The sequence below is a fragment of the Heteronotia binoei genome, chromosome 15 (genome assembly GCF_032191835.1).
Source record: "Heteronotia binoei isolate CCM8104 ecotype False Entrance Well chromosome 15, APGP_CSIRO_Hbin_v1, whole genome shotgun sequence".
Taxonomy (NCBI): domain Eukaryota; kingdom Metazoa; phylum Chordata; class Lepidosauria; order Squamata; family Gekkonidae; genus Heteronotia; species Heteronotia binoei.
In genome coordinates, this window is record NC_083237.1 from 67,519,131 (window position 1) to 67,539,653 (window position 20,523).

Genomic DNA, 20,523 nt, shown 5'->3' on the forward strand with positions numbered 1-20,523 from the left:
CTGTGTGGCGACAGAACTGTGGAGTCTGCATTGCACACAGAGTTGGGTCAACTGTCTTGAACAGCCATTATGCTGTAAGTACATAGAACACCTGCAGACCTCAAGAAAATGCTTTCCCTGCCCCCGTTTTGAAAATTAAAAATATTCCTTGTTATTCTAATGATGTCATCCAGCCATGACAGCATTTTAAAATCACCTTAAAATGGTTCTGGCATCCTCATGGCAGCCATGAGTTCTGAGCCATGTTTAGTTTGGCTCATAACAATCAACTAGATCATAGAATCATAGAATTGGAAGGGACCTCTAAGGTCATCTAGTCCAACCTCCTCCACTATGCAGGAAACTCACAAATACCTCCCCCTAAATTCACAGGATCTTCATTGCTGTCAGATGGCTATCCAGCCTCTGTTTAAAAACCTCCAAGGAAGGAGAGCCCATGACCTCCTGAGGAAGCCTGTTCCACTGAGGAATAGCTTTAATGATCAGGAAGTTCTTCCTAATGTTGAGCTGGAAACTCTTTTGATTTAATTTCAACCCATTGGTTCTGGTCCTACTTTCTGAGGCCACAGAAAACAATTCCACACCATCCTCTATAGGACAGCCCTTCCACTACTTGGAAGATGGTGATCCTATCACCTCTCAGCCGCCTCCTCTCCAGGCTAAACATGCCCAGCATGTCTGAGGGAGTGGGGAGGAAGGGCCTGAGCCGGTGAGCGGCCTGCCTGTTGGGGGGCAGGCATGGGAAGGAAGCGCAGGGTGGTCGGCCGCCTGGCCGGGCCCACAGGAGCTGGGGCTGGGTGGGAGGGAGGGAGGGGGCTCTCCTCCCTGTGCTGTCCCCCTGAGGGGCTCAGCCCCCACCTCGCTCTGTGAGGAATCAGCGGGATAGAGCCTCTGCGGCTTAGGCTGGAGTTGTGTCCCAGTGCTTGCTGCCACGTGCCCCCCCCCCCACCTTGCCAAGGCTCCAGCAGCCTCAGCGAGGTTGGGAATGCAGTCGGTGCCGGCAGTGTGTGAGGGGGGGTCCCTAGGCCAGGTGGTGCCCAAGGCTGTCGCCTACTTGGCTTACTCCCACGCACTGGCACTGCAGATTCCACAGGCTGGGTGAGGAAGCTCTTGAGAGAAGGATGATTTCCCCCAACTGCCTATTGGACTTATGTAGCAGGGGAAACATACAAGTGTGTTGCCTGCCATGGTTTCAATAGCCATTTCAGAAGCCAGTCATTTTTAACTGGAGAAAACTCTGCAAAGCAGTAGACAAGCAGCACCTTTAAGACCAACTAAGTTTTATTCAGAATGTAAGCTTTTGTGTGAAAGCTGACATTCTGAATAAAACTTAGTTGGTCTTAAAGGTTATACTTGTCTACTGCTTTGTTCTATTGTTTCAGACCAACAGGGCTCCCCAGTTGGATCTATGTATGGGGAAAATACTGTGAGGAAAGCACTGAAACCCTTCCTACATGCACAGCTGGAGCCCTCCTTCAGGTAGATGCTCCAAAATTTGTTTAAATCAGGAATATCAGTCATGGATCTCCCACAAGCACGCAGTAGCAAACAAAATTGTCAGATTTTAATGAACCTGAATCTATTGATTGATAGCTGTCCTTTTCACAAGCATTGCAATCTCACGCAGACCTGATTTGGAGTAAAGCCCGCTGAATGCAATGGGCACTTTGGTCTAGAGAAATATGGTTAAAATTAGCCTTTGAATTTTCCCTTCTGTAGCTTAATGTGTCAAACCCAATGGCAAATGCTCAATCTACATTCAAATTCCAAAACAAAGGAGATATCAAAGACTGTGGCAACTAGCAGAGCACTGCATTAATTTCAATGAATCAATCGCTAGCAAAGTTCTGAATAAAAGCAAGTTGGTCTTAAAGGTGCAACCGACTATTTTGTTCTCCTACTTCCGAGCCCCAGGGAAGTGCTTTCTGCCCCCCCCCCTTCCTTCTCTCTGCCTGCAGATCGTATCCTGGGGAAGGGAAGGCTGCGGCGCCTTGAGATGGTGGAGGGGCCAGGTGGCACCACATCACTGCCCGGCAGCCGAAAGCGCCAGGGGTTGCAGCAGCAGCATGGAGCCGAGCAGCCTCATGCCTGTTCTGTGCTTCGAGGCGGGCGCTGCAGGGGGCCCGCGAGGCAGCCGAGGGCGGAGGAGGCGGGGTGGAGCCGGAGCCGGAGCCCTCCTCGCGCTTTGGCGCCCGGCTGCGCGGCCCTGGCGAGGCGGGGCGGGGCCGGTTGCATCAGCGGGGAAATTCGACGGCCGCCCCCGCCTGCCCGGCTGGCCATAAAGGCTCCGCGAGCGCGCCACTCAGCCAGCCAGCCGGAGAGCGAGCGAAGCGCAGGCGGGCAGCCCCACGGACGGCTCGAGGCGAGGCGAGGCGATGAGGGCGCGCGGCGAGGGCTCCCCGCTGCTCCTGCTGCTGCTGCTGGCGGGTAGGAGGCTGGCGGCCTCGACGGCGGTGGCGACGGGCGGGCGGGCGAGCAGGTGGGGCCGCCGGGAGGGAGAGAGCGCGTGTGTCTGACCCCCCGCCCCGCTCCAGGCCAGGCCGGCCAAGACGGCGCCCTTCCCTTCCCTGGCCCAGATGCCCGGCTGCAAAGGGCAGAAGGCCGAGGCAGGCTGGAGCTGCTGCTGCTGGCAGAGCAGGGCAGGGCAGGGGGCTTGGGCAGGGCCCTTCTTCCGAAGGGAGCTTCGCCCGCTGGGGGCGGCACGTGGCCTCAAGGGCAGGGGGGGGGGGTCTGGAGCCGGCCTCCTTCTGGGCAGAGGTGCTGCCGGCGCCTGGAGTGGAGGGAGAGCTGCCTTCCTTCCCTCGCCAGTCCCCTTTTGCCTAGCGCTGCTGCGTCCCCCCCCCCGCCCCGGAAATGCACCTGCTGGCTTGCACCTTGTAATTACAGGGCAGGTGTTCTGCCAAGCCCATTTCCACAGGAGCTGCTGCTCAGTTTCTGTTGTTTTACCCCAGGCGGGGCAGTTCGTTCCTCCGCCCCCGGACGTGCCACCCATCCGACATCAACTGCAGCAGGCCTCCGAGAGGGGAGGGACTCTTGATGTTCCCCAGGCTGCCCTCAGCCAGAGTTAGGAGGGCAGCAATTCTCAAGCCCCTCGAGTTGCCATGCTTTTTCTGAAACAAGCTGAGATCCATAGAATTCTTGAATGCATTTCTCATGACTGTGCTTTGCATGGGACGTGGCATTTCTCCCGTGGCCCCCGTACTCTTTTGCAAGCCACTGCAAAGTAAAGCTGGAAGAAATGACTTTTCCCAAAAGAATTGTGTGAAACTGGTTTGGGGGGTTCTTGCCATAACAGTTCTTTAAAAACAACTGCCTCCTCTCCCCCCCCCCCCCCGCCGTGACTTTCTGCTGCTGAAGGGAATTTCAGAAACAGACCGAGGCTTGACTGGCAAAAGGACTGCAACCAAAAACAAGAGACAGGAAGTGCCCCTCAGATGGTGTCTGAGCCCTCAGGCTGGACCTGTGGACACAGTGACATCTCATTGTGTAGCATGGTTCAAAGTGGTGCTGCAGGCCAGATGATAGACTTCCGTGTTCCCAAGCGTTCTCACTTGGTTGCTTGATGCAGGACCTCTGGCTGCAGTCCTGCTAGGAGACAGACACGCTGCCCTCCCCAGGGGTTCAAGGGAGCTTCCCAAAAGGAAAGAGAACTCCAGGCCTCAAACCACAGCCCCAGCGGAACCCAGAAGAACAGCTGGCGGTTCCTGACAAATGCTTGTTCCTTTGGGTCTTTCAGGGATGGTGTTCCCTAATGCTGGAGACACCACGGACAGACCGGGGCCAGAGAGACAGTCAGCTCTGTGGGAGGGCTCTGCTCTGCGGAGACCCCTGGAGAGGCAGCTCTTCCAGCAGGGGGACCCCAGATTGCATAGAGCTTTCAAGGTCCAGCCGGGCACTTTGGATCGGACTTGGAGGAGAACATGGCGAGGTGCTCCCTCCAGCCCTTTTCACACAGAAAGCCTCCAAGGACGCCTCACCAAGTCTGTTTTGGACATTACAGAGGCCTGAGGCAGTCCTTGCTAGCTAGTGTCCCAGTAGTCGTCACTGCAATGCTGGTATCCTGTGGCTTGGCTCTTGGTCACAGACCTTGGAAATTATGGTCACAAGTTAACAATTGCAATGTGAAAACTCTTGGGGGGCGGGAATCGATCACAGTGGCACTAGAGAAACATGAGTATGCGCAGGTGAGCATCTCAATTGTATTGTGCTTGTGGCATTAAAGCCTCCCCAGGGGTGATGTTACGGAATGTCAGGGTGCTTTTTAAAAAGTCAGGGGGCACCCTTTCCCATCCACTGTGGGGCTTGCCACTTCTGAGGTAGGGGCAAAAGCTGCAGGCTCAGAAAGTGACCAAGTTGAGGCAGAGAGAAGTTGACAGAGGCCTAGAGAGGAAGGCACTCTGGCGGGCTAAGGGTCAGAAGGAGAAGAGGTCTGGGAAGGGAAAGTGTCCGAGAGGCAGCAAAAGGACAGAGGAACCAGCAGACGGAATTTCACACCCCGATAGGCGCTACGAAGCCAGTCCTTTAGCCACAGACTTCTAGAATTTCCTCAGTGGCCCTTGGGCCCAGTGATGACTCCTTTTGCAGAGGACCTGTGCAGAGTCTGTACTGAGCAGTAATACGAAATCCCCACCATGCTGCCCCTTTTCAGCCGAGTACTGAGAGTCAGCTTGGTGTAGTGGTTAAGAATGGTGGATTCCAATCTGAAGAACCGGGTTTGATTCCCCCCTCTTCCACCGCATGCTGCCAACTGGGTGACCTTGGGTCAATCACAGTTCTGTCAGAACTCTCTCAGGCCCAACTACCTCATAGGGTGCCTCTTTTGGGGAGAGGAAGGGGAGGTGACTCGGAGACTCCACAGGTAGTGAGAAGCGGGGTATAAAACCACCTCCTCCCCTCCCCAACTGTACACAGGCATTTGCCTTCTGCTGTGGGCAGCCAGCCTGCCTGCCGAGCAATGCGAACTTTCCTGTAAAGCAGGAATCTGCATTGCACTCACTCACATTCCATGGGTGCAGCAGTAACAATAAGCATAACATTCCGGTAAGGCCCTAAGTAACAGCCACCATCTCATTACACTGGGAGTCAGATAACAGTGTTTGTGCAATGATCCAAGGAGCAGCATGAATGCAAACAGCACCACGCCTGCCTCAGACTTTGGCCGCCTGCTGGATCTCATCAGGAGCAGATGACGGTTAAAGGGGAACAGCCGTCCCTTCGGATCGCCCTTCTGTACATCGAGCAGAAAGCATGAAGACCCCAGGTGGACTAGGGAGGTGGCGTTGTGTTAGAGCCAAGAACATAAGAGAACTTGCACCAAGCACTGTGGAAGCCGGCAGTGAAGTGAGTCCAGGTGTCTCTCTCTGGGTATTTGCCCCTGCCAGCCATTCCACAAAAGTCATCCTTGGCATCGGATTCACCTGCAAAGCAGTGACTTGGCCTGCATCAGTGCCAAGCCATTGCTTCCTGCCATGCTCTGGCTTGCACCTGCCCGCCCTCCTCCTGGGCGCTCTCCCTGCTCGCTGGCGACTGTGGTCTGGGGCAGGGCTGTGGGGGGCACAGAGTAGCTGGTGCAGGAAGAAGCAGCAGCAAACTCCGCAGGGAACCTTCACCTCTCTGCTGCTCTTGCTTGCCTGGGTGGAGCAGACCGCTCTGGCCTGCCAGGCGTGGGGGGAGAGAAGCCTCCCTCTGGGGTCTGCATCCTGAAATGTGCATGGGGTGTGTGTGCCAAATAGAGTGGCTTTTGAACAGAACCTGGGTGGCAACATTGGTTCTCTCCTCTGGCTATTGCGCTGAGCACCCGGCTGGGGTGGGGACTCCCATACCAAATCCTTGCTGCGTGTGCAGGACATGAAGCTGCCAGAGTGATGTGGTCTCATGCTGCCACCCCCCCCCCCAACCCCCTGGGATCTGAGCCAGGAAGGGCCGGGCTGGGGGCAGGAATTCCCGGCATCCTCCAAAGTGGCACTGGTGTTTGGGGGTGGGGCTGTCCCTTGCGTCTTTCCTCACCTGGAATATTTTTGAGGGATGCCTGGGTTATTCAGTGGCACCTTCAACACCAACCACGTTTTATTCAAGGTGTGAACTTTTGTTGGTCTTAAAGGTTGAACGTATATGAAGAATTGAACATATGAAGCTGCCTTATACTGAATCAGACCCTCAAAGGTCCATCAAAGTCAGTCTTGTCTTCTCAGACTGGCAGCGGCTCTCCAGGGTCTCCAGCTGAGGCTTTTCACACCTATTTGCCTGAACCCTTTTTTGGAGATGCCAGGGATTGAACCTGGGACCTTCTGCTTCCCAAGCAGATGCTCTACCACTGAGCCACAGCCCCATTCATGGCTCTCCAGGGTCTCAAGCTGAGGCTTTTCACACCTATTTGCCTGAACCCTTTTTTGGAGATGCCAGGGATTGAACCTGGGACCTTCTGCTTCCCAAGCAGATGCTCTACCACTGAGCCACCGTCCCTCCCCAGGGTGCCACTTCATTCTGCTTGCTTCAGACCCTTGGCAACCCACCTGGGTTATTTATGGGATCATAGAGTTGAGACCTCCAGGATCATGTAGTCCACCCCCCTGCGCAATGCAGGAAACACCTCCCCTCCTCACACACCCCTAGCGACACCTGCTCCACGACCAGAAGATGGCAAAAATAAATAAATCCAGGATCTCTGGAGAAAATGGCTGCCTGACCCCAGAGTGGTGAACAGTGGTGAACGAGACCCCTTCCTTATGGGCTAACATTGTGCCAGCAAGTGGGGCATGCTGAGGCCAGAGCAGCTTAGGTTGGCAACTGCCCGTGGCACACCCCAGATCCCCTCCCAGTCAGGTGGGTGAGTGTGCCAGTAGGGCTCGCTGTCAGCCGCTCTCTAGATGGGTGGGCCTCAGGTGGAGGAGTCCTTCTCCTGGCGGGGCTGGGCAGGTGCAACTTGCTCTTCTACTAGACAGCTGCGGCAGGGCTGGACAGCCAACTTGCTCTTCTACTAGACAGCTGCATAGTCAGATTCTACCACAATCCTTCCTGTAGCAAGAAGAAGATGATGATGATTTTGGATTTATATCTCGCCCTATACTCTGAATCTCAGAGCGGTCACAATCTCCTGTACCTTCCCCCCTCCCCACAACAAGCACCCTGTGAGGTAGGTGGGGCTGAGAGTGCTTTTACAGCAGCTGCCCTTTCAAGGACAGCTTCTATGAAAGCTATGGTTGACCCAAGCCATCTCAGCAGGTGCAAGTGGAGGAGTGGGGAATCAAACCCGGCTCTCCCAGATAAGAATCCACATACTTAACCACTACACCAAACTGGCTCTCAAGAATACTTGGACTAAGGGTATTGTACAGAACCCACTAATCAATGAAATAATTTTTAATTGAAAACAACCTATTTCACTACATTCAGTGTTTTCCATATTCAATGTATTTAAATTTGTTTGCTGCATTTCTACCCCTCCTTTCTCCCCAAAGTGTCTTTCTTTGTTCTCCTCTCTGTCCATGTTATCCCCACAACCACCACTGTGTGAGGTAAACTAGGCTGACAGGGTGCAACTGGCCCCCAATGGGTCACCCAACCAGCTTCTGTGGCACAGCAGGGATTCACATCTGGGTCTCCCGCACTCTCGAACCACTACACTTCACTGTCTCTAATGAACAAGTGAAATTATTTTTATTTTTAAGCTGTGATTAACTTTGTAAAGTTGACTTTTTCCCCCTGAGGGTACATAAAGATGCCTCTGCTACAGAAGTAGCAACGGGGGGGGGGGATCTGCAGGTTGCTATTCCCCCCCCTCACATACCCCCAAACCAATGCTGGCCCCGAAGTGTCCGTGCAGCAGGGGGTGGCCCCAGGTGACCTCTCCAGCCCAAATAGCCCAGCCAGGCTTCCTGTTCTCTCCAGCTGGACCCTGAGCAAATCCCGCAGCCTTCTCCTCTCCTCCATGTTATCCTCACAACAGCCCTTGAGGCAGGAAAAGCTGAGAGGGTGACTGGCCCAAGATAGCCCACCACACTGCCATGGCAGGAGCCAGGCGAAACCTGCGCTGGGTGACCTGTTCAGATGTGCACTGCAAAGCAGCCCCGCTGTCCATCGCTTGAGCGGTGTCTTTTCTTCTGGAGAAGCCAGTGCCGGGTCTATCTGCAGTTCCCTCCAAAAGACGTCTTTACAAAAGTCCAGCTCATGGGGGACTCTTCAAGCCACTCTGTGGCACCTTCAGGACTAGCGCTGTTGGTGGGAAGACCTTGCACGCTCCACTTCCAGGCGAGAGGAGGAGAAGTGACTGCAGCAGGGCCTTTTTTTTTTTTAGCAGGAATGCAGTTCTGGCTGACTTGGTGCCAGGGGGTGTGGCTTAATATGCAAATGAGTTCCTGCTGGGCTTTTTCTGCACAAAAAGCCCTGGACTGCAGTGACCTTCACAAAAGCTCATCCCTGGTCACCAAAGGGGCTCTGGACTTGAGCTCTTTGCTGCTGCGGCAGAGGAGAAGGGCTGGAGCTTCGTCTGGAGCAGACACTTGGCCTGCAGAAAGCCGCCCAGAGGCAGAGGGGCGTCAGGCAGCCCTGCAGGTGATGCTGCTCAGAATGGACCGATGGGCTTCATATGTCCAAGGGGGTCTTCCCGAACACAGCTGCTGCTTGGGCATAAGGGCCATGCACTTGATCAGACTGGCCGGTGGGTTTGGGAGAGCCATAGCAAATCAGATTCCAGCTCTCACTTGCCCAGTGGCACAAAAGCAGGTGCCCATTGTGATGGCACTGGGCTGCTGCTTCTCCCCCCCCAGGGGAGGGAGGGAGGGATTCCAAAGAGAGCCACCTGGGACAGAAAAGCCAGGTCAGCTGCAGGCCGAGGAGCAATGGTGCTTTGAAGGCCCAGCCCAGTGATGGCCTTCCTTGTGGAAGACAGCCTGGCAAGGCCTCTCGGGGAACTCTGCTTCCACCCCCAGCTGCACCATTTCGCCTTCGCCAGTCTGTTTGTGCTGCCACAGCAAGGCCTTCAGTTCACCGCCTGAACGGCACACGCAAAGGAAGGGAATAGCTTTGCTTCGTTGGGTCCCTCAGAATGAGGGCTGGCTTTTGCAGTGGGCCTCGTGGGGACTGCCAGCTCCCCGCTCCAAAGAGGAGGTTCTTGATCAGGGGCTGTTCCTCACCTCTGTGCTGTGAAAAGCTTCAGGTGCCCAATGGCACACCTTAAACCTCTGTTAAAGGGACATGACATATTTTTCTCCAGGCCTCCTGAAGGCAGCTCTAGGAAGCCCCAGAAAACAGACTTGCTTCCCTCCTGTGGGGGTGGGGGGGCTGATACAGCCGTTCTGGCCTGGCGACCGCAAAGTCCTTCTGGCTCGGCTCCTGCTCGAGATGGCTTTTGCCGGGCTTCTGTTCCTCGGCCCAAAGGCTGGCCTTGCTGACTCCGGCACCTCCTTTGTCCTTAGGCTTACACACCTTTCCAGCTGTTCAGAGCACAACTGTGATCCCTTTGTGTGGCTCAAACGAAACGGACTCCTGCACCACCGCTCTGGGTGAGTGATGCCTACCTGCTCAGTGTGCGGCTGGGATTCTGGCTCTGCCAGCTGGGCCCTCCTTTCCCTTTCCCCCAGATTCCATGGAGCTTCTTTTTAAGTGTTCCTCCTCTGCGTGTCGCCCTGAGTTCCTTGATGGTCCCGCCCTTCAGGGCTGAAGCCTGTCGTTCTCTAACTGGCCACCGGCTCACTGCAGAGGCTTCAGAAAGTCCTGGCCCCTAAAGAGAGGTGCATCTTCAGCGGCCTCCGTGTTCACACCCAAAGCATTCCCAGCCAGACAGCTGAGGCCCTTTCTGGGGATTTGGGGTGTCAGGAAATGTTTTTACATTCCAGTCCAAAGAGGTAATGAGCTTTCCAGGCTTTAAAAATAAGTTGAAGCCTGAGAAGAGATATTAACCAACCTTGTATGTATTGCAGTCCAAACAGGCAGTAGCCCTCGTGTCGCTCAAGTTGGGATCACTCGATGCAGGTCCGAAATGCAAAACTTCTGCTTCAATGGCCACTGCATGTACCTTGTGGAATTGGATCAGCATTACTGCAGGTAAGAGAAATGCCGTAGGAGAAAGAACCCTGTTGCTAGCAAATGGCGTCCTCTGCCCCTTAGCATGGCTCTCCAGCTCAAGTGGAAGGTGTGTGCAGTTCCTCAGCCTTGAACAGCAGGGGAATGCTCAGAGAAGGGAAGCCCCCCCCCTTTTTTTGCAGGCATCAGCTGCCCTTCTGCTGTTCAGCCGAGGGCTTGGGGAGGGGGCTTCTCTCTCGCCTGCTTCTGGATCGTTTGCATTCTGAATGTCCCTCGGAGTTCCCATCAAGGTTCCTACTTGCATGTGCAGTTTGCAGGGAACAGGAAGTGGAGCCCTGAAGCACAATCTAGCCACAGCTGAACACTGGGGAGTTTCATTCAGTTCAGTGCAACACACCAAGGCTGCAGTCCTGAGAACACTTTCCTGTGAGGAAGCCCTGAGGAATAGAGGCGGGGGGGGGGAGCAGTTCTAAGTAGATGAGTGGGACTCTCTGTAGGGTGGAGAACACCATCAGGTTGAGAGTGGTCTAGCAGTTCATGGAAAGCTAGGATCAAACCTAGACCTGAGTTCAAATTCACATTATGGCAGAAAGCTTGCTGGGTAACCTTGGACCAATTGTTCTCTCCCAGCCTGACGTATTCCACAGGGCTACTGTGAAAACTAAATGGGAGGGGGGGGGCTGTGCATGCCAGTCTGAGCTCCCGAGAGGAAGGGTGGAATGCAAATACACCAGAGGATCATCCCTGAGGGCCTGCTGCTGCTGCTGTTTCGGAAGGGACAGATTTGCAGGCCAGCCAGTGGGAGGCCCAGAGTCTGGCTGCTTCCACTTCTATTATTGCATTTATACCCCATCTTTCCTTCTTGCTCAAGGTGGCCTATACATTAATGAAAGTGGTGATCTTTTAACACTATTCTGTAGTGTGCTTTTATTTCTGCTTTAGTGTTCTGGCTGTTTTTTTAAAAAGTCTGTATTTGTTTAATTTATACCTGTTTAATTTATATCCCACCCTTCCCAGATGGGCTCATAACTTTTAATGTTTTCTATTGTGTTTTATTTCTTAAGCTCTCTTGGGGAAGTTCCCTTGAGAGATGGCACAACATTTTCTAAATAAATACAGATCACCATTTCAAGCACACAAAATGAAACAAAGCCTGAAATAACTCCCTCCCCCCTGTAAAGGTGCCTTTAGTCAGGGCTTGTGGTGCCTTTTTCTTGAGGCGGAGCCTGAGCCACAAAGTGGGGGCTGAGACCAAAGAGGCAGTGGCTCGGGTGGAGGGGAGACAACTAGCAGGGGGCACCCCAGAGCTGTGCTCAGTGCAGGTTGACATGTGCTTCCTCCCTGTCCACCTGGAAAAGAGGACAGGGGCAACCAGAGAAGGAGAAAGTGCCCCCCCCCCCGTCCCTGCGCCCTGCAAGGAGTGACTTCCCCTTCTCTTCGGCCCGTAGGTGGGGGGAGGGGCTAGGGAGCACCTCAGCATTGGCCTTGGGTTAGCCATAGCTTTTGTGGGAGTTGTCCTTGAAAGGGCAGTTGCTGGGAGAGCCCTCTCAGCCCCACCCACCTCCCAGGGTGTCTGTTTTGGGGGAAGGTAAAGGAGATTGTGAGCCTCTCTGAGTCTCTGCAGTCTTCTTCCTCCACTTGCACCTGCTAGAATGGTCTTGGGTCAGCTATCGCTCTCATAGGAGTTGTCCTTGAAAGGGCAGTTGCTGGGAGAGCCCTCTCAGCCCCACCCACCTCACAGGGTGTCTGTTGTGGGGGGGGGGGAATAGAAAGGAGATTGTGAGCCGCTCTGAGTGGAGGGCAGACTATAAATCCAACATCTTCCATTGTTGTCGTCTTCTTCTCCCTCTAGGTGTGACATGGGCTACTCCGGTGTCCGATGTGGCCTTTCAAATTTAGACCTTCTCAAACAGCCCTTGAGCAAGGATTACATCGTACTTGCTGTCCTATTGAGTCTGTTTTTTTTAACTGCAGCTTCCGTTGCAATCTACTACTTCTACAGATGGTAAGCCCCCTTCTCCCTTTCATGGCAGACTTGCAGCCCACCATTCTCACTGAGGCTTCAGGCAGATTACACAATATGACAATGCAATCCAAGAGCATGAGTTAGCTGAAACAGTACAATAGAACGAGGATTACAAAATTAGAAACGATGCCACAAAGTATCAGCTGTGATGTCAAACAATGCAGAGAATGGGGTTACTGAATGAGAACACAATGCAGGAGGAGCCGCGTAACACAGAACACCGGGGGGGGGGGCGGCAGCCCGGGGAGCGAAGCCCTGTCCTCTGGGTGAAGAATGCCCTCCTGAACAAGTCTGTTTTGCACAGTTGTGGAACGACAGTCGTGTGGTAGGCCCTCTTGACCCACAAGTCGGGGGGGGGGGGACCTGCAGGACTTGCCCATTTGCAGGCCTGCACTTTCAGGAAGCTTACCTTGGATGAGTGAAGCTGGTGAAAATTAGCAGGAAAGATGATCCAGTGGATGGGTCGCCATAGGGTAGTCTGAGGCCATAGGGCTAAAACACAGGAATAACCCAAATGCAGCAGCAATCCAGCTGCCTCACCCTCCCAGGTGCCCTCATGAAGATCTCCATTACATCCATTTTTTAAAAGAAAGCCAGTCACTACCTCCTTCTCTTGTGAAGGAGCAGCTTTTGCCTTAATTGTCCGTGAGGGAAGAGGTTAGAGACTTGCTTCTTAAAAATGAAAGCTGGGAGTTTAGGGAGCCTGTTTTAACTTGCCATTGCCACATGGAGCTGTTCCACCAGGCCTTTGGGTGGGGTGGGGAGGTGTCCAGTCAAAAAGCTGGCCTCCCCTGCTGAAGTTACCACCTGCAGAAGTACCACCTCTACACAGCCTGGACTAAATAAACCTCGAGTTTCAGTGGCACCAGTCAGAGATGGGCACATAATAAGTAGTGCAACCAGTTTTTAAATTAAGTTGTTAATCCCCCCCACACACCCCCGTCTCAGCCAGTGATGGCTCTCTCAGTTCCTAACAGGAATCCTGTGAAGAACTTTCAGTTGAAAGTTATGTGACCACCCTGAAGTCACGCAGTGAGCTTCCATGGCAGAGGGAGGGATTCGAACCTGGGACTCCCAAATCCTAGTCTGAAACTTTGGCCTCTCTGCCACACTCGCTTTCATGAAGTGGCTTCTGGGCCTCCGTAAGTCATGCCAAGTTGCATAGTAAGCCTGGGCCCGACCCCCATGAGTCCTCCCTCCTTCAAGAGCCACAGCAGCCCTGGAAAGTGGCTGCCCTTCCCCACTGCCTTCTGCTGACAGAAACCAGGGCTTGGAGGCTGGCAGCACTGTTGCGCATGCCTAGCGATGGCTAATGAGGACATTTTTAAAGCTATAGATGCTGCTTCTGTTGTTTTAGGGGGGTTAAAATCCTCTACATTTAAAAAAGATTTCAGATTTCTCTGCAACCTGGGGCATTTTTCAGGCTTGTAGAAAAATCTGCCTAATCTATTCTTGGCTCTAATTCATGGATCTAAGTATCCACCAATTTGGGCATGTTGAGAATTATATAGATTGATACAAAGATGCTTTTTACCCCTTTTTTTACCTTCATGTGCACCGGAAATATATAGATTGATATAAAGATGCCTTTTCGTCTCCTTCTAAAATCTTCACAGGTACCAGGAAAAAAATGGGAGATTTTCTTCGAACAGAGACTACAAAGAAGTCGCAAGAGAGACTGAAAAAGACGGGAAGCTGCTTCACGTGTGAATGGGAGGATTCCAGAAATATTATTTAATATTAAACACTTATTTTATTAATATTATTTATATTCAAAACAAAGCAATTTCAAAGTGATGCTGATCAGAATATATATACATACACACAAGTCTAAAGGTTATTTTTATAAACAATTTTAATATTTTTATTTGTGTTTTTTGTTTGGTTTTTTTGCATCCTTGAACAAGAGAGTCACGCGTTGTTAGACGTATAGATTATATATTATTAAGGTGGGCAGCCATGTTGGTCTGGAGCAGCAGGACAAAGTTTGAGTCCAGTTAGGCACCTTGAAGACCAAGTTTTATTCTGGGTAGACTCACAGAATCATAGAGTTGGAAGGGACCTCCAGGGTCATCTAGTCCAACCCCCTGCACAATGCAAGAAACTCACAAACACCTCCCCCTAAATTCACAGGATCTTCATTGCTGTCAGATGGCCATCTAGCCTCTGTTGAAAAACCTCCAAGGAAGGAGAGCCCACCACCTCCCGAGGAGGAAGCCTGTTAGAATCATAGAAGAGTTGGAAGGGACTTCTAGGGTCATCTAGTCCAACCCTCTGCACAATGCAGGAAACTCACAAACACCTCCCCCTAAATTCACAGGATCTTCATGGCTGTCAGATGGCCATCTAGCCTCTGTTTAAAAACCTCCAAGGAAAGAGAGCCACCACCTCCTGAGGAAGCCTGTTCCACTGAGGAACCACTCTTAACAGTCAGGAAGTTCTTCCTAATGTTGAGCAGGAAACTCTTTTTATTTAATTTCAACCCATTGGTTCTGGTCCCTCCTTCTGGGGCCACAGAAAACAATTCTGCACCATCGTCTGACAGTCCTTCAAGTATTTGACAATGGTGATCCTATCACCTCTCAGCCGCCTCCTCTCCAGGCTAAACATCCCCAGCTCCTTCAACCTTTCCTCATAGGGCTTGGTCTCCAGACCCCTCACCATTTTCGTCGCCCTCCTCTGGACCTATTTTAGCTTGTCTATATCCTTCTTAAAATGTGGTGCCCAAAACTGAACACAATACTCCAGGTGAGGTCTTACCAGAGCAGAGTAAAGCGAAACCATCACTTCACGTGATCTGGACACTATACTTCTGTTGATACAGCCCCAAATTGCACTTGCCTTTTTAGGCACAGCATCACACTGTTAACTCATGTTCAGCGTATGGTCCACTAAGACCCCTAGATCCTTTTCGCACAGACTACTGCCCAGACAAGTCTCCCCCATCCTATAACTTTGCATTGGATTTTTCCTGCCTAAATGCAGATCTTTGCATTTATCCCTGTTAACATTCATTTTATTGCTTTTAGCCCAGTTTTCCAGCCTGTCAAGGTCATCCTGTATCCTGTTTCTGTCTTCTTCTGTGTTTGCAACCCCTCCCAATTTTGTATCATCGGCGAATTTAATAAGCATTCCCTCTATTCCTTCATCCAAATCATTGATAAAGATGTTGAACAAAAGAGGTCCCAGGACAGATCTTTGAGGCACTCCACTTGTCACTCCTCTCCAAGAGGATGAGGAACCATGTCCTGTGGGGGCATTTGCTGCTGAAGCGACATTTCAAAAATCTGCACAGCCAATCAGAAGACTTGCTGGCCAAAAGCCCCCCCCCCCCCACCCTGCCTCACTCACATACTCAGGACACTTGATGAGTGCCCCCAGGAAAGAGCCCCCCAGGCAGCACCACACTCCAGGCACTGAAGGTGGAAGATCTGCCCCCTCCCCCCCCCCCCCCCCCCCCCGCTGAGGGGAGTCTGGGGTGAAGCAGATGACCATTGAGAATGGGTAGAGAAAGCTCCTTTGGGGAAGGTCTGGTTTTCCAGACTCCCCGCCCAAACTCCCCAGCCCAACTTGAAGGTATTTTCACACTTTCAGTGGCCAGGTCCACATGAATGAGGTGCCCAAGTCTGGCAGGCAGAGAATTTCTGCAGTGAGTCTGTTAATGGGGGAAATTTGGAAACCATTTTGTCTGCTGGCTTCAAATATTCCCGGCGGTAATACCACTTGAACCTACGCCAGTAGAAGCTGGACCAAAGGTTTAAGCAAAGCTTTGATTCTTGAGGACTAAATGCAGTAAACCACATATGTGGGCAGGGAGTGTTAACTCAGAAAGTGTTGCCATTTCTCTGCCATTCTGGTCCATTTCTGGGGCACAGTTTTGTGCATTTCAGCACGTATTCCATTCTTGCTCTGAGGCCTAACAGCTTCAGTCTCATCACGACTGTTTAAATACCTCCACATTTTAAGGATATAGACAAGCTGGGATGGGTCCAGAGGAGGGCGACGAAGATGGTGAGGGGTCTGGAGACCAAGTCCTATGAGGAAAGGTTGAAGGAGCTGGGGATGCTTAGCCTGGAGAGGAGGTGGCTGAGAGGTGATAGGATCACCATCTTTAAGTGCTTGAAGGGCTGTCATCTAGAAGATGGTGTGGAATTGTTTTCTGTGGCCCCAGAAGGTAGGACCGGAACCAATGGGTTGAAATTGAATCAAGAGTTTCCAGCTCAACATTAGGAAAAACTTCCTGACCGTTAGAGGGGTTCCTCAGTGGAACAGGCTTCCTCAGGAGATGGTGGGTTCTCCTTCCTTGGAGGTTTCTAAATGGAGGCTAGATGGCCATCTGACAGCAATGAAGATCCTGTGAATTTAGGGGGAGGTATTTGTGAGTCTCTTGCATTGTGCAGAGGGTTGGACTAGATGATCCTGGAGGTCCCTTTCAACTCTATGATTCTAAAGCATTTTTATCATCCTTGGTTCAGAACCAGGCTCAAGGCAGCTTACAATGATAAGAGACAATGGAAACCTGTAAGGGCCCAGCTGCCATCAAACACAAGCAGTAGGGTCTGTATTGAGTTCACTGAACTTTCTCCATCTGTGACCTCGACCACTCCTGTGGAGCTGATGGGCAATGTTACCTCTGGAGGTTCTTAGGGGTGGTCATGTGCTTTGAGTCCCCCTTTCTCTGTAGGGGATGTTTCTGAGTGATGCTAGGGTTTGGGGATGGGGTATTTGGAGTGTTCTGCAAGGCTGGGGAGGTTTAGGCAATTAAATCAGACTGGAGAGCAAAGTCAGCACCAGACAAGCCTCCAGGGGGAGGAGATGCCACAAAAAGAATGCCCTGTCTCTCACCTCTGCGAAGGAAGGAGAGCCCAGAGGATGGGGTGGGGCCAGTCTGAAGTAGAGGAGGGGGCAGTCCTTGAAGTAGCCTCCCCCTCCTTCCCTGCCAGTCATGGCATTTTTAAACCCCCGCCACGATGGCCAGGCCCTCTTTGTCTATCTGAGCATAGTTTCGCTCTGGTTTTTGTAAGGTCCTAGAATAATATGCTACTGGAACCTCACAGCCATGGTAACACGTGGGTCAACATGGCCCCCACCCCATAAGGCAAAGCGTCACATGCTAAAACGACGGGCAGCTGCCCGTTGAAGTGCGCCAGCAAGCTGTTTGAAGTTAAAATGTTCTTTACTGCCTGGAAGGCACGGAGCCCTTTTGTCCAACAGTCTGTGTAAGGGCTCCACTACCGCCGCCTTGTGGAGAAGGAAGGCATGGTAGAAGTTGAGGAGGCCCAGGAAAGATTGTAGTTCTGCCTTGTCGGTGAGGGCAGGCACGTTGCAAATGGCCTGGGCCGGGTGAATGCCGCTAGCGTCCACCGTATACCCCAGAAAGTCTATGCGGGGCACCCCCAACACACATTTCTCCCATTTTACCTTCAACCCCGACCCATCAAAACGCTGCAACACCGTCTGGAGGCGGCAGGCCAATTCTTATTCGGTGGCCGTTGGTGTTCGCACATCGTCGAAAAACAGCTGGACCCCGGGGAGACCTTTAAGAAGAGAGTCCATCAGGTTCTGGAACCCAGGGGCCACGCTGACCCCCAACTGCAAGCACTTCACTCTGAAAGCCCCCCAGTGCATTACAGTGGTTTGAGATTCTGCTGTGGCGGCATCCACAGTGAGCTGTTGGTATGCCTGTGCCAAATCCAGTTTCCCAAAAAAATTTGCCCCCGCTAACGAGGCTAGCACATGGCTTACCGCTGTGACCGGGTATGCGTGGTCCTGTAGCTCCTTATTAATCGTACATTTGTAATCGACACAAATACGGACACTGCCATTTGGTTTGATCGGGGTGACAATGAGAGTCTCCTACTTTGCATTAGCGATCAGTTCCAAAACCCCTTGGGCCACAAGGCGGTCTAGCTCCTCCTCAATCCTGGGTCTCAGAGCTCGGGGCACATGCCTGGCCTTCAGCCATATAGCTGCATGTTGGGGTTCAGCTGTAATGCTACTGGGGCCTCAGTGTATGTCCCCAAGGTGTCGTCAAAAACGGCCAGGAATTCTTCACACACCTTCTGAAAGTCACTTTGGAAGGGGACATCATGGATGCTCATTACCCAGATTCCCAGGGCCTCAAACCAGGACTACCCCAGTAGGCTACACAGATCCCCTTCCACAATGATTAGGGGAAGCTTGCTCTTGAACTTTCCATATGTAACGTGGACCAGCCCCACCCCCAGGATAGCAACCTCCTGAAAATCGCAGACTATGAACGGGGACAGTTGTACCTGGGATTCCCCCCCCCCCGGCACAACTCCCTGAACGGGTGGGCTGAAATGACCGTCTGGCCTGCCCCAGAGTCTACCTCCATTTCGCAGGGCTTGCCTTCAATGAACACGGTCGCTTGATCTTTGTCCGGGGAGGGTGGAATACCTGCGCCCCTGTAGTGGTGAGTGCCTAGATGTCATCCACGAGCGCAACCTTGTGGCAGCAGCCATTTTGCTGGCATGGAGGTTTCCCTTGGTGCAGCGCCGATGATCGGCATACACATGTCAGATGCCTGGTCTTTCTGCATGTGTGGCAAGTTGTGTTCCGGAACCTGCAGGTGCGTCCTTGCAGCTTCTTGCAGCTGGCGCAGGTCTTGGGGTGGTCGTTTCTTTCGCCCGTAGCCATGGCTTTTGCTGACCTGCCTGATGCAGTATGAGGGAGTCGTCCCCGTCAGAGTCATCTGATTCCGTGGCAGGTCGCAGCTGGTGAGTGCTGGCAGCCAGGTGGTGGGCGTTCTCTTTGTTCGCATCCTCGACGGCTGTGGCTATCTGTAGTGCCTTTGCCAGGATAGGGTCAGTTTCCGTTGCGATTTTTTGATGTGCCTTCAGGTCCGAGGCAGTGAGTGAACTTCATGAGCAGGGCGTCTTCAAGCTGTGCGCCATACTCCGTCTTCATGCCCAGGTCACGCAGGTGAGCGAGGAAGGTCGCTATGGTCTTGTTCGGTTCCTGAAACCTGTTGATGAACTGTAGCTGTCGGGTGAGGCGGATTGACTTCAGGACAAAATGGCCGGTCAGTGCTTCAATGATCTTGTTGAAGGATGACGATTCTAGCATTTCTGGCGCAACCAGGCCCTCAGCGAGCTGTGGGGTGGCGATGCCGCAGTTGCTCAGCAAGATGGCAACAGTTATAATAATAATAATAATAAATTTTTATTTATACCCTGCCCTCCCCTCCCCGCCAAGGCAGGCTCAAGGCAATTGCTCAGCAAGACGGTAGCACTGGAGCTCAGTGCGCTTGGCGATGCCAGGTTGCTCTGAGCCTCCCTCATCCGGATCCCACCTTCGTTGCCACTTCTGTATAGTGGGTTCTATGCATTGATGAGTCTCAGGATCAGTGACAATAAGCTCTTTATTCAGAGTGACATAGTAGGTGGCTATACTACAAGACTGAGGACGGGACCAATGGGGCCAAACTTATATACATCTCTGGGTTCCCGTGCAAACACGTTATTGGGTCATTCAAATTGGTGGGGGCTTGTGATTGGTTCAGGGCTGCAGAGATTTGGATCCTGCAGCCAGCCATTGTTCCCAAGTCCCCAAGTTCAGTCTGTATGGCTCCAATGAACAGGAACACCCAAAGTCTTCTCTTGAGTCCACATACATAACAGTACTCATTTTACCAACCTCAGAAGGATGGAAGGCTGAGTCAACCTCGAGCTGGCTACCTGAACCCAGCTTCCGCTGGGATCAAACTCAGGTTGTGAGCAGAGCTTAGGACTGCAGTACTGCAGCTTTACCACTCTGCGCCATATTACCTCAACAATAATATGAACCATAGAACTGGAAGGGACGTAGTCATCTAGTCCAACCCTATGCAAGAAAATCACAAATACCTCCTCCTTACACAACTCCCTGCTCCAAGCCTAGAAGATGCAAACAAAACAAAACCAAACCCACCCTCCAGGCTCCCTGGCCAAACTGGTCTGGAAAAAAATTGCTTTCTGACCCCAAACTGGTGATCAGCATTTCCCTGGGCCTGTAGGAAAGGGCCACGAGAACTGCCCTCCCTCTCAGGCTTTGACAACATTTTGCTAAAATCCTTTACTTGCTAACTGAATCCCCAAAGGACCCCTGTTTGAATGGCCTCCTCACCAAGGGCTTTTAAAGGTGCACACTTGATTCCTCCTCTGCTTCTAGCCACTTCCTCGCTGGGAGACTGCAAAGGCAGGCAATCTGCCTCCTTCTCCCCATTTAATCACTCCAGTGGGGTGTTTAAACTGGGGGGGGGGGGGGAGAGCCACAGGGCTGCTTTTGCTGCCTCTCCACCTTGCATAGAGGTGGCAAAATCTGCAGATTTTTCTGCCGCTCCAGCCTGCCCCAGGGAAGGGTGGCCAATTCAACACACACCCCACCCCAGCCTAGGGCTAGTGCCCCCTCTGCCCCCAAGATCTGGCCCGGTCATCAAGGCTGGCACACAATTTCTCCCCTGTTAAATTCTTCCT

The 20,523-nt window shown here is 52.5% G+C and overlaps 1 protein-coding gene and 1 non-coding gene across 2 annotated transcripts; one reads left to right on the forward strand and one right to left on the reverse strand.

Moving 5' to 3' along the window:
• Positions 1-2,251: 2,251 nt before the first annotated feature.
• Positions 2,252-13,913, forward strand: LOC132583684 (proepiregulin-like). Its single transcript, XM_060255309.1, has 5 exons — positions 2,252-2,427; positions 9,414-9,500; positions 9,918-10,041; positions 11,873-12,025; positions 13,663-13,913. Exons 1-5 carry the CDS (start codon positions 2,376-2,378, stop codon positions 13,754-13,756), a joined length of 510 nt encoding a protein of 169 aa, XP_060111292.1. The 5' UTR covers positions 2,252-2,375; the 3' UTR covers positions 13,757-13,913.
• Positions 6,257-6,328, reverse strand: TRNAP-GGG (transfer RNA proline (anticodon GGG)). The gene has a single exon. It is a non-coding gene; the product is annotated as a tRNA-Pro (tRNA).
• Positions 13,914-20,523: the final 6,610 nt, after the last annotated feature.

Bases quoted from the DNA above. Each gene is read 5' to 3' on its own strand.
- LOC132583684 (XM_060255309.1), top strand. From the start codon at position 2,376: ATGAGGGCGCGCGGCGAGGGCTCCCCGCTGCTCCTGCTGCTGCTGCTG. The intron at 2,428-9,413 runs GTAGGAGGCTGG...CTTTGTCCTTAG, and splicing joins CCTGCTGCTGCTGCTGGCGG to GCTTACACACCTTTCCAGCT. The intron at 12,026-13,662 runs GTAAGCCCCCTT...AAATCTTCACAG, and splicing joins ATCTACTACTTCTACAGATG to GTACCAGGAAAAAAATGGGA.